General features: G+C 35.9%; 3 protein-coding genes across 5 annotated transcripts; all 3 read right to left on the reverse strand.

The window, feature by feature from the left end:
- Positions 1-2449, reverse strand: LOC149398890 (RNA-binding (RRM/RBD/RNP motifs) family protein). Its single transcript, XM_089612793.1, has 11 exons — positions 2055-2449; positions 1874-1963; positions 1723-1788; positions 1571-1636; positions 1403-1488; positions 1278-1323; positions 1138-1192; positions 674-1062; positions 481-585; positions 284-406; positions 1-199 (listed from the first exon to the last, which is right to left on the reverse strand). The coding sequence occupies exons 1-11, from the start codon at positions 2070-2072 to the stop codon at positions 137-139; spliced, it is 1107 nt and encodes a 368-aa protein (XP_089468919.1). The 5' UTR covers positions 2073-2449; the 3' UTR covers positions 1-136.
- Positions 2450-4783: 2334 nt separating this feature from the next.
- LOC149398891 (putative magnesium transporter NIPA1) lies at positions 4784-7184 on the reverse strand. Of its 3 annotated transcripts, none has more exons than XM_089613181.1 (8): positions 6975-7184; positions 6615-6671; positions 6447-6537; positions 6194-6354; positions 5986-6113; positions 5779-5916; positions 5596-5688; positions 4784-5198 (listed from the first exon to the last, which is right to left on the reverse strand). In XM_089613181.1, the coding sequence occupies exons 1-8, from the start codon at positions 7099-7101 to the stop codon at positions 4983-4985; spliced, it is 1011 nt and encodes a 336-aa protein (XP_089469307.1). In that variant the 5' UTR covers positions 7102-7184; the 3' UTR covers positions 4784-4982. The 3 variants fall into 3 exon arrangements, with proteins under 3 accessions (XP_089469307.1, XP_089469306.1, XP_089469305.1); XM_089613180.1 differs by having other exon boundaries at positions 5986-6122; XM_089613179.1 differs by having other exon boundaries at positions 5779-6113.
- A 1436-nt stretch (positions 7185-8620) lies between these two features.
- LOC149398892 (triacylglycerol lipase OBL1-like) lies at positions 8621-12050 on the reverse strand. The gene is made up of 5 exons (XM_089612549.1): positions 11654-12050; positions 10029-10222; positions 9921-9954; positions 9194-9834; positions 8621-9129 (listed from the first exon to the last, which is right to left on the reverse strand). Exons 1-5 carry the CDS (start codon positions 11979-11981, stop codon positions 8848-8850), a joined length of 1479 nt encoding a protein of 492 aa, XP_089468675.1. The 5' UTR covers positions 11982-12050; the 3' UTR covers positions 8621-8847.
- Positions 12051-13700: the final 1650 nt, after the last annotated feature.

The raw sequence follows: 13700 nt of genomic DNA on the forward strand, positions 1-13700 counted from the left end.
GGCGGCAAATGTTCATATTATAGTCTGAACTAAATTCAACAAACCGTAATGGTGATCATATAGCAGGAATCCATACACAGCCGGTGCTAATTATGACAACAAATAAATATTGAAAATGAAACGTTAACTGGTGGGTTCAGTACGGCCGGTACCTCCACTCGGATCTGGAAGGTCTTCCGCTCCCGATTCCATAATTCCACTGCCACATCACCACCAAGTATCGGGTTATATGATATTATCATTATTATAAACTAGGAAGAGGATGATGATAATAGATACTGACATCGTCGAAATCAAGATTCATGCGGGCGGCCCCAACATAGGGGCGCATGGGGCCCGCCTGCTGCTGCGTATACTCATTCCCCCCTCCGCCATCCTCAACGGGCGTCGCCGTGTCTATCGCTACCTGATTCATATCTCAGCATTCAAACTCAAAGCACATACATTCTCACATTATTCCTTGTTTATAATTAGAAGTACCTGGTGACCGCATATCTCGTGCGACCTGCGAGACACACGGTCCGCCACCCCGTCGTCCGCAAACGTCACGAATCCGAAACCTCTGTGGCCCGATCGCTTCGGATCCTACCAAAGCAACATCACTATCATTTAGAATCAAAGATTCAAATCCTTTTGTTTCTATATCTCAAGTAAGTTTGTCTGAGGTAGCCACCCTGGGAAGATAGACGTCGAGTATGCGGCCAAACCGACCAAAGTATTGGCGAAGGGCTTCGATGGTTGCTTCTTGAGGAAGCCGCCCCACAAAGATCTTCTTTCCGCGAGGAGGGGCGTACAGCGGCGGCGGCGGGTGGTCGTACATCGTGGGGGCGCCCAGGGCGGCGTACCGAGTGGCCGCCGTTATGTACGCGTTGTACGCTCCGTACCCGCCGCCTTGCTGATGTGGCAGATGCTGATGTGGCGGCATTCTCTCCCTTTCTCGACCTCCCATTCCCATTCCCATTCCCATTCCCTTCCCTTCCTCTTCCTTGGGTGTTGCTCGGTCAACCACTACAGCCGAGCCCCCCAACTCGTGACTTTCGCTCATCAGATTGTCCACCGATTCTGTAAACAAACATACACGCTCCTCCGTTCATTCTCCACTCACCGCCACTACACTCGTACGCAAACAGACCTAACCTGATTTAGCATATGTGATGAAACCAATTCCACGATGACTGGTCGATCCTTGATCCTGTACACCCATCAAATCAAAATACAAATTATAATAAACATCAGATGTATCTATTCGTTATCGATCAACCGGCAACATTGAATACCTTTGGCATGTACAAGTCAGTTATCTCGCCGTACTTTTCAAAATGACTGCAAAAAAAATTAACATTACATCTCGAGAGACATGGTAAAATTCTTTCCAAGAGAGGAAGAGAGAGAGAACGACAACCTCTGGAACGTGGATTTTGTCACCGATTGTGGGATTCTCGCCACAAATATCCTGGTCACTTTCTTCGATGGCACTCTCATCTCCTCCTTCACAATAATCACACACATTCAATTTTATTTTCTTAAACTAAAACCAGTTTAAGATGTTGTATTACATGATTATGACTACCTTTGGAGTAGCCACTTTGACCTCCAACATCCTGTTACCGAGGGAGTGCTCGACCGTCAATACGTGCTATGATACCAAACGCATACACAGTTAAATACAAATACTAAATCATCATGAACTGGTTAAATTATCATCAACGCAAAATCGATCACCTTAGCATCTTCCTCTGACAGAAATGTCACGTACCCAAATCCACGAGACCGCCCTGATGATCGCTCCTGTCAACACGAACAATGGAAAGAAATCTGTAAAATACTGGTTTTAAAGGAAATTGTGATAGAAAACAAGGGCATCCGAGCAAACCTTCATGACAATACAATCCTCCAACTCGCCATACTTGCTCATATACTCTTTCAGTCCATCCGTATCGATGTCCCACGGAATCCCCAAAACCTATGAAATCCACCGGAAATGAAATGAAATGAAATCCAGTGGAGCTACGAATTTGAAACCGAGAGTAGAAGTAGAAGAGAGCTTAGCTTACCACGAGCTTGCGATCCATGAGATTCAGACCTAAAAATGAAGCGAAACCCTAAACACTCAAAAAGTAAATCTCTCTTCTCTCAACCACACTCTCTCTTAAATCTCACACTATCCTTGCCTCTCCCTGCACATGATAATAACAAGCACACCTCTTTCTCACACAAAATCTTCGAATGCCAAATCTGACTCTTAACCATACTTTTCATTTCTTCTCAGTAAGCCATGAACTCGGAAGGAAAAACCTGCTCAAATTGAGACGCTCGAAGCTGACTGACCTTGGTCGTAATCCGAGGGAAATTTCCAATATGTGAAATGGAAACTCTCAATCTCCGAGACCGACAAGTACAAGAACAAAGGTGGAAGAAGCGTCCGTGTGAGTTTCACGCTCAGGCACATCCGCGTATATCTCTTAATTGGAGGCCCAAACTAAATTGCTTTTCGGCCCAAAATACACAAACAGAAAAAGGTTCCGAATGTACCCTTCAAAATTTAGGCCAGTTCAAGAAATAGACCAAATTTCAACATAATATTATAGACAGTGAGTATGATATATCAATATAAAAAAAAATTTAAAAAAAATCTGAAGAAGTAAAGTTAGAATGATATATCATACTTTTGCCCGGTTAATTCAGTAAACGGCTATTTGGTAATGTAGCACCAATACTTCAAATTTTTCAATGATTAATCGGTCAAATTAATTCGAGATATAGTCTCCGCTAAACAAGTGGAAAATTAAGAGATCGCAACTCATTTGGTGCATCGAGATGCTCTTTGTAATGCACTTTAAATTTAAGTAGTCGAATCATAATTTCTTAGCTTAGAAAAAATGGCCATTTTTTTTTTGGTAAACTAGCAACGTAGTAATTTTGAAACATGGTTTTTGGAATCTAGCCAACGTTTGGTAAATTTTGCAATCTAGCCATTTACTGAAATTTACGGATATAAAATACCTAATTTACCCTTTTTCTTATACTTACTTGATCAAAATACTAGCCCACGTTTGATCGGTTTGAATTGTATACAGTCAATTAATTTCATATTTTTTCGCAATTTAATTGGATATTTAGCTAATTTAATAGGAGATTCGGTGATGTAATTAAAATAAAAAATTTAATGCAATAAATGCACAAAAAATTTACCATAATTAACATATATTAACAAATCAGTAGAGATTGACAAAAATTTACAAACATTTACACGGTATTTGCTTACACTGCTATAATTTCAGCAATTTAATTTCAGCTTTTTGAATTCATAATATGAGATTCGGTGATGTAATTAAAAGGGAAAGGAAATATTTATTTGATTGAATAAGTCAAACAAGATAATGAATACACGTAATTATGATAAAATCTCGTTCAAAATTAGAAAATAAATTTGGAAAACAAAAATACTGTATTAAATGCGTATCAAAGGAAATGAAAGAAATCGGCTCTACCTGCACATATGTAAATTTATCATAATTAACAGAAATTAACAAAGCAACGGAGATTAACAAAAAATTACGAACATTTACACTGTATTTGCTTACACGGCTATAATATTCATTAAAGAAAAAAACGCTCAATAACCAACTTTGCCAAGTATATAATTTTTTTTTAAAATTCGAAATATAAACCGAATATAACAAATTCGGCTACAAAACCAAGTTTCAAAACGTGGGCTAGTATTTTTGAAACCAAACCAAGGCTAATATAGTAAATACCATCTTTGATAAATATGATACGTCATCAAATTTGGCTAGATTCGAAAATTAAACGAAACGTTGGCTAGATTACAATTGCAACGTTTGATGTGGCTTAGATCGACTAATTTTTCTTTTTTTTTTCTTTGCTGGAAATTGAAACAATGACGTAAAATCAGACTCTATAGCTTAGAAAAAAGAGCATACAAAATAGCGTTAGATTTATCCGATTTAAACTTCGTACATTAGTAAAATGATAAGTACACTTTTCATAAGAGAAAAAGAAAAGAAAAAAGTCAAAACAAAATTACACTACTTTTTTAAGGAAGTTATTGCTTTAATAGTCAACAAAATGTAATTGATTTATAAAATAGTCCAATTTTGTCTAGAATTAATAAACAAATGAGTTAAAATTTACACTATATTAGTTTTCAATAATAAAAAATATTTACTATGCCACTTAATTTTATGAAAGTGATAAATTATTTAATGTCAAATTTTTTTAATGATATATATTTTAGCTAGTTTGTGGACGAGCGATCTCTGTAGATTGTAGTTGTTTTGTGAGAATCTATGTGAGAGTGGACGAGTGATCTCTATAGATTGTAATTGTACTAAGAAGTTCCGGTCTTCTTGAGTCACCGCCAACTAGTGAAGTCATCTTCTCTATTGTGTGTGTTGTGTTCATTCGGTTATTGGCAATTCAAATATGTTGCTTGCGTTAGAAGTCATGAAGCGTTAAGGTTCAACAATAAGAACCCTACGATGATAAATAAAATTGATGATTTGAACAAGCAAGATAACATGTTAAATTTGAAACATATAAATGACTGAGTTATGCATAAAACATGGAAGTGAAGAAGAGATGGGATGGTTTAGAGTAACATGTTGGTCTCAACTTTGAGAGACTGCTAATCTCGAAGGAGGGACAGTGTCTCTCGCTCGTTTGTTTTTTATCCTCGAACCTGAAACCGTGACTGTCTATTGAAAATCTTGTTTCACCTGATTTGGCTGGGATTAATTAATAAAAGGTGCTCTCTTTCCAAATAAATAAATAAATATTTCAAAAGCTAAAGAAAACACATGCTTATTCTTTTTATAAAAAAAAAATTAGACAATACCTTTCCCAACACTTTGTAAAAATTAAAGAATACCATCTTTTTATGTTCCCACTTACTTTCTATCTTTTGTCAGCATCACTAGAAACCCCTACAACCTCGTAAAAGAGAAGGGAAAAAAAAAAGGCTAGTGATGATTAAACGTCGATATCGATATCGATGGAGACGAGCCGGGACTTCTCGGATTCTCACCGCGCTGACTAGGACTCAAAAAGACCGGGGACGCAGCAGGGGTTGTGTATCCCATGTCCTTTGTTTTGTGGAGTAGAAAAGTGCCCGACAAAATCGTGACAAAACCGCACAACTGCGTCGCTATTTGCGACCCGTTTTGCGAGTCCCAGTCCTGCCAAAAAAAATAAAAAAAACCTTTGAAATTTATGAAATTTGCATTTGAAAAGGGTTTATTTGCAAAAATTAAAAAATTAAAAATAAAAATGACCATCACCCTTTTCCCTACTCACCTCAAACCCGCTTTCAAAGTTGCGGGGTGAAAAAGAATAAAGGGGCAATCTGCCAAACCCGAAAAAATTCAAGGACCACAGGCAGTGGTGGAGCCAGATAAGGACCAGGGGTGGCATATATTCCACAAATTTCACATTTGTACGCCAAAATTATATGATTTTTTTTCATACATGACCCCTCTGATTTTGTTTTTCAAATTTGTCCCGTGACTACAATTCCTGGCTCCGTAAACAAAGTGAAGGGAAAAAAAAATATAATCGATTAAAAAGATGTATCACCTTAAACATGATCATGCTGGCGAGGATGGTGAAAGACGTGAACATGACGTAGTAGACCGGGGACACAACGGCTGTGTTGAAAGTGTCCAACGCCTACACCGCAATTTTTTCTTTTTTAAAACCAAATTTTAATTTATAGAGACTTCTATGCAACAAAAAAATCAAAATAAAAAAATATCCCACCCTGTTCAAATAGTTAATCTGCAATAGACAACAAACCACCACAACCGTAGTGAAGATCCACGTTTGGTAATACACGAACTGGTTCGACCCCTCGAACGTCAGCTTCAAAGCCATGCTCAGAGCTTTCACGCTCATCACCTGAAACACCAAACCCGAGTTTTGTGTACGCGAGGACCAACAGAAGAAGAAAAAAAGCCAAGAACAAACCGTTAGAGAGCCCATGAGAGAACAAATTCCGACGTAGACGACCAAGTGAGATCTCCCGTATCGCGGCTCGTAGTAGAATATCATAACTCCGACCGCGACCACGATTATGCCCGTGTAGACTAGGAAGCCTGTTTGATCTTACGTAGTCTTAGATTATTCATTTCATTACCAAAAACTCGAAACAAAAGGGTGAAACTGAACCTAATACCTGGCTCGGTGGCGAGTTGCCAAACTTGCTTAACAGAGTCGATTGTCTTTTCTTGCGGAGCGTGCAAAACGATGCTGGTCGAGCCGACCATGCAGAGAACACAACCGAGCACGCCAAAAATGTGCAACTTTTCCTTTAGAATGAAATGAGCAAGCACTGCACTGCATATCAAAACCCGGTCTCACATTTAAACAAAATTTAAAAAAAATAAAATAGCGAGGAAAACAAGACGAAACGCAACCGTATATCGAACCTGAAAATGATGCTTAGAGCCCCAAGAGGGGTTACGAGAATCGCCGGAGCATAAGCGTACGCTGCAAAATTCGCTATTTCCCCAACAATCACTGAGGAAAAAAAATAAAAATTTGTATCCAAATGAACTTCTTATAGAGCTATATCTGTATTGGAATGTTAAACTCACTAGCTATCATCCCGGCCCACCATAGCGGTTCGTGCAAGTACGAAAATCCTCCGACCCCTGAATCATACATTCATAAAAAATACAAAAAAAAAAATGTTACATCATCCGAAAAAGAGACAATTGAAGCATAATTCCGTCCCTCGGATTATGTTAATCAATGGATAGATATATTTACAAGATACTCTTGAAACAAAATTTTTGAAACTTTATTTCACAGTGACAAAATAATGAACAGTGACACATTATTTTAGAATAAATATGATGTGAAGATGGCATACAGAAAGAAACAACTTGGAGTTGTTGTGGGACCAAAAGGCTATGAGTAATTTACAATGAAATATGATGATATGAATTTCAAACCTGCTCTGGTCCCAGTATTGCCAGCCTTTATGAGACCTTTCTTCTTGATTATAAAGCTAGAGCCTATAAATATGCTTGAAGAAACCGCGAGAACTAGTCCATGAATATTATCAGATGACATTCCCATTATGTCAAGAAAAATGTATCGATTTATTACTTGACACAACAAAATCTCGAGCGGCCGAGATTTTGTTTTGTTTTTCTTTCTTTTTCAGCCACACCGCACCGCATACGTCAATACCACCGCAGCTTGATTTTGCTAAACAAAAATCCGATTAAAAACCCTAAAAACATTCAAAATCCAACCGTGAGATGAAGAGAGTCACGGCGGCCTGGAAACGATCGGGGTCGTGCGTGCGTTGATTTTTTTTTTTCCTCTCCTTTTTGTTGCTCTGGAATCGCTTCGGCTCCGGCTAAATACGTTTCCAGATGTCAAATAATTAAGAGAAATTTTTTTGTAACAAATAATTAAGAGAAATTTATTTGTAAAAGGTTTGTTTTAACAAAATACCCTCTTCATATTTTCTTTTCATTATTGATTTATTTTTTTGTTCTAGATTAGCAAAAAAAGATGACTGAATTCGTAATTTATGTAGGTACAAATTCTAATTGCACAGCCTGAATAAACAAATGTATACAGTCTGATACGATATATAAATAATAATTTATAGTGTTATTTTTATTGAAATATAGATTTAAGCTTTCTATAGAGTTCAAAAACATGTAAATCCATTAACTATAAGATTGGAGTTAATAAGATTGGTTATGATTTTTTTGAACATGTTGGTTCAAAGCTGTGAAAACAAGAAGAGCTCCGAAACTGTAAATTTAAATTATGGGTTATTTTTAAAGTAGTTATTGTCATCCAAATCATACTTATAAATTATAATATCTTGTTAGCAATCTACATAAACTCTTTTTCTTACAAAACTGGAATGAATTGATTTAATACCATCTTAAAGGTGTGGGGTTCCATCTAAAACCAAAAATTTGGTAATTAGAGCAGTAACCCACAAGCCTTATAAAAAGCTCAGGATCGTAATACCCAATCGATGTGGGATTATCCTTGATAAGTAATTGTATGAATATGTCAAATTTGTAGCAATTATGTTCACGAGTAAAAATTTCTTATTTTTTGGATCTCGAATTCTTGGTGTTTGAAATGTGTGTGTGTACGAACCCTGATTTTAATGTGTGAACATTTTGTTTTGAGATTGTATCAATTTGTGTTTGGTTGTTTTTTAAGTTACTCTAATGAATTAGAGTCTTAGTTTTCGCCTTTCAATTATACAAGTGAAAAAACAACAAAAAAACGAGACAAAAGACAGGGACACACTCAGATTTACTCTTCTTATCTTTAATTATTTACATTATATCTCATTATTAGGCAAAGTGGTAGATTAAATTTTGTCCTTACTGTTTTTTTTTTTCACTTTCATTCATTGTAAATAGGGGATCGGATTTTGAAATATATGCAAATAAATATAGATGGATTAGGCTTTAAAGATCTAAATGATGTTCAAATTTCATTCTTTAAGAAGAAGATAGGTGTTGATTTTTTTGAAAGCGTTTGCTACCCTTGACTTCTACTTATGTACTAGTTTAGTATATTGTAATTATGGATACATATATCATATGCAACTACTTGGATGAATAATTAGTTAAATATATAAGGATCTCATGGTTCCATTGAGCGGTAGAAATGATCTAATAATTAATAGAGCAAAATAACTCATGGCTCTACTAGACAATTTTTCGACCATCTAAAAATTGATAATTTGAACAAGGAAGATAACATGTTTTATTTGAAACATATAAATGATTGTGAAATATATATGCATAAAACATGGAAGTGAAGAAGAGATGGGATGGTTTAGACATCTTCTTGTGAAACAACATTTTGTTGGGAGATGAGAAAGACTTCCTTGGATCCCAAGCGAGTGGCGTTAACATAATCCTGAGTGCTGTGAGCTGGGAGTCCCGGCATTACGAGCCCTATAATTCTGAAAATCCTCATAAATGAACCTTCTTTGAACTCCGCTCCCTTCTTTCGCGATATTGTGAAGCTTCTCACCAACTCTAGAAATGAATTGATCATCATTGGCACGGCCCCGAGCGGTGAAAAATAGTTCTTGTTTGGTTCTTCATCAACAATCTGCAAAATAGTAATGAATTAAAAAATGATAAATTTTGATTCAGAAGACAACATATATACATACCTTTGCGTGGTAGTGTCTGTTGAAGTAGATACAGGTGCCAAAGTGCTTGAACATGAGATCCTTATCGTCATAGGGCAACCTGGGAACCATGTCATTGCCATATACGAAGCGTAGATATCGAACATTGTGGTCTCTCAAATGCCTCGTCATGAAGTCACCGAATTTGCCATTACCAACTCTGGGTTGTCCGAAAGTGTAAACGCCCTCTAACCTGTCCAGCAAAAACGACTCGTCGTGAAGCACCAACATCGTCGGAAACAGGATTGCCAGTGCCCCACCCAGGCTGTGACCCGTCAACACGAATTTTGCTTTCTCATTTTTGCTCAAAAGCTCCTTCAACATTGCTCTTATTGCGTAGTAAGCCACCGCGGGGCGTCGCTTCTCTTCATCTACTTCTTCTTCTTCTTTTTCTTCTTCTTTTGGCCATCCTTTGGTTTTGCGTAAACCGAGGGCCTTCATGAATCCGCCGTGGATCTTTCCGACTCCGGAGATGCCGTACCATGAAATGTCGAAATCGGAGCACCAATCTTCGGCGTTGAAAGGCTCAGTCCCTCTGAACGCCACCACGATGACGTCATGCTCCTCCGACTCTCCCTTGTCGCGCATCACAAACGCTTGTGTTGCAGCCTTCTCTTGATAGTCTGATAATTATAATATTTCATTTCACAATTATATATATACTCATTCATTAGTTAACGAGAGTAATTACTTTTTTTTTTTCCCTTACCATTCCAAAAGTCATATACTCCCAGACACTCCATCTGATCAAGGTAGAGTCAACTATATTATTGAGTGGAATAATAAGGCGGTAGAGATTAATGGTGTACGTACGTACCTTCCAATGATCCCTAACGATGGTTTGAATGTAAGCGTTATTCTCATACGAGGCTTTAGAAGCCATCATACAGAGAGCACTGAAGTATTTAGGGTCACCATATTTGATACTCTCGTCAAGCTTAACCCGTTTGTCCATATTTCCTATAAACGACACGAACTTTTCTGACGTTTCATCTGGCTTCACTACTTTTCCTGCGCACCAACAATTAATTTTTGTTTTATTTTAGCTAGATGCATGATCATTTTCCAATATGTGAAAAAAAGTACATGTAAAAATTGTCGCTTATTAATTATAAAAATAATGAATGATAATTAAGGGTAAATAAGTTTCTCTTAATAGTTATATGTACTAATAGCAATATATGTTAACATCTAAATCCTTCATCCTCTCAATGAAGAATAGTGTAAGTAATTAGTCTAAATGAACCAACGATTTTCACACCACTAATACGTGTGAACGAAGGTGTCCAAGCAATAATGATCCACAAGGTCATGATTATTTTATTTGGATTCCACTAGTAAATGAATAACTATTATATATATATATATATATATATATATATATATATATAATATTTTATGGGCTGGTCCTACTCCTACTACATACATACATAATTATATATGTATATGATGAGTTAATGCTTTAACAGTTATATACACTAAAAAAAATGTAAAGGTGGTGATAACACTTCAAGGCGTGGATGAAATTAATTTGACCTAACAAATATTGCACATGTGGAATAATCACAATTTTCACAGATAGCAAAGAGTCACGTGGAGATATATATATATATATATATATATATATATATATATATATGTATATATATTCCCATCAGTTTCTTCAATCAAGCAACTTTTTAATTTGTGGTGTAGCATTTTCGGTGATATATATATATATAATACACTTTATCTATTTGTTTTTAGTAGGTGTATATATGGCCTCAGTTTTTTTAAATAACTATAGTAATTAGTAACTATACATGCGTATATTGCTATATATATGAGAGGGACTCATCAATAAGGTGTGATGTGACATAGTTTGTCGCTAGGAAATAATAGTGCAGACTTACGAGAAGACATTAGTCGTTGATGTGATCTGTATGTTTCTTGTTTAATAGTAACGTGATCACTCACACAAGATGAAACATATACATACATATATATGCTCAATATCCTGTATTTTGAATATTGGGTTATTATTTTTAAGATAAAAGTAAATTGCGAAAAAAATCAGCTATATATTATAGACCACTTGAATACTGAAATTAGTTTATTTATTAGATAGATGTGATTTGAGCTGGACTATATATTAAACGTTATGGCTGTCGGATCTTAACAGCCATGCAATACTGCTTCGATCGTAAGATTACGAACTAGTTTTAATAATAAAAAATAAAAAAAGAAGCCAGATCAGCTAGACTTAATAATAATGAAATAAACATATGCAGTAGATGATAATGATTATGATGGTTTTGTATGCTTTCCTTAATAGTTTGTCAAGTACGCAATAACTGGGGTGAAGAAAAGTATAGTTGTTGGAATTGGAAGGGGATAATTAATTTTGCGTCAAGATAGAGTGAATGAATGAATAAATAAAGGGATGGTTAGAAAAAGTAGTGCCTTGGAAGAGGTTGAGGAAGAGACGAGCGATGTTGTTGTTGGCGGAGACGAGGTTGAGGAACATCTCGACGCACCAGCCGAAGCAGCGCATGGGCGTGGCGGTGGAGAGCATGATCTTCTGCGCCAGCACCGACATCAGAATCATCCATCTCCGCCGGAACCCTCCCAAGTCCGCCACCTCCTCCTCGTCCCTGCACGACGGCGAGTAGTCTACGAACTTGCTGTCTCCGACTCTTCTGGACCACAGGATCTTCACCAGATCCACAAACCCTACTTCCTCGGGTTTCAACAGCAAGTGGCTGCTTGAGAAACCCCCTTTCTCCTCCATTTTATTATTACTTCAAAATTACCCGCAAGAGAGAGAGAGAGAGCTCTTTCACAATGTTCTACATATATATATATATATATATTGCTCTATCTACCTATATATATACAACGAAAAAGTGTGATTCAATCCTCTACCCACTTATCTCTCTCTTCATACCCACATACCGTGCGATTCCTTTTTAGTCTTTATCTTTCTATTTTTATTATTGAGAGACCTCCATTAGTGACATATTAAGGAGTTATTATTGTTTCTTTAATAATTTACCTCTTTTTGTTTTTATACGTCAATTTGTAAGAAGTTTTGAATAATGATCCATATCATGTGAAACAGATTTCGGTGTTGTTAACTGTAATCTACGGAAAATGATATTATTTGTGTTCAAATTGGCGAATTCTATTATTTTGATGCTCGATAGAGAGTTTTCTTTATTTTTTTCAAATAAAAAAGTATATTCGTGTATCATAAGGACGATATTGTAATAACTTAAGCACGCATCAAAGCCGATTCTCCGATTCGACACTCTAACAAATGTTGAGAGAGAGATATCTCAGATTCTGCTGTTTTCTTGGAACCACTCCAATGTGAGCCCTACCACCATTTTATCCTATTCCTATCATCCAAATATTATTATTTTAATTAAAATCCTCTCTCTTCTATTATACAACAAGTTCTACAACAACAAATTAATAAAGCACTCCCATTCCATCCCACGACGCGCGTTGATTTTTCTAAGAATAATAATAAAAACAATCATCATCAAGCTATCAAAACTGAATAATAAAAAGGATAGCTTAAAGTAGTCTCTAACCACACCTCTCTCTTAATATAATTAGTCCAATATTTAATTAAAAAAATAGTCTACTGCATGAGACATCGTCAACCCATACGAATAAATTAAATTTACCGTTCTACTCAATTAATTTACTCAAAAAATTTCAAAAACCCTCTATTGAACTACTACGAGAACCAATGACGGAGCCAGTATAGGCCCAGCAAGGGCTTAAGCCCCCTTTCAAAAAATTTTTTTTGCACTTTTTGCCCATTTTTAAAAAAATTACATTTTTTCCCTTGAAAATTTATACTTTTTGCCCAATTTTTATAAATTTTTTACAATCAAGCCCCCCTGAATTTTTTTTTCAAATTAGCCCCCCTTGATGGGCTTTTCTGACTCCGTCACTGACGAGAACCACAACACAAAGCCTTTACAGAGAGAAACGAAATTTTTAATAAAATGATCGTTTACAATATTTTTTTTAAATGTAGTTATCAACTATATAAAAAAAGGCAAAGAAAAAAAAAACAAGAAAACTCTCATAATCGCAAATTACTTTAATATTCTGATAATTATAGTTCACCAAAAAACTTGAAAATTTTTCATACTAAACTATAAGAATCAAAAGCTCAATCCTTGAGAATTTATGACAGTGTCTATTCTAGGAATGTCCCACATTTACACATATTTTTACACTAAAAATTGTATTGATTTGAAAACAAGCACGAAATGGGACATATGAAATTGAATAACGCTAAAAAAATGAGACAAAGTACCGATTTGGCAATAAAAAATGGTAAAACAACAGATTGAGAAATGATAATAAAATTGGTTAAAATATCAAGAAATGACATCAGCCATTGCAAGCACAGGTCATGATTATAAGCCAATACAATTATTGTTATCTATCTGTTTGGAATTGTACGTAAAGACACCTATAAATCTAT

The sequence above is a fragment of the Urtica dioica genome, chromosome 4 (genome assembly GCF_054948205.1).
Source record: "Urtica dioica subsp. dioica isolate 48M chromosome 4, U.dioica_male_clone48M_v1_H2, whole genome shotgun sequence".
Lineage (NCBI taxonomy): Eukaryota > Viridiplantae > Streptophyta > Magnoliopsida > Rosales > Urticaceae > Urtica > Urtica dioica.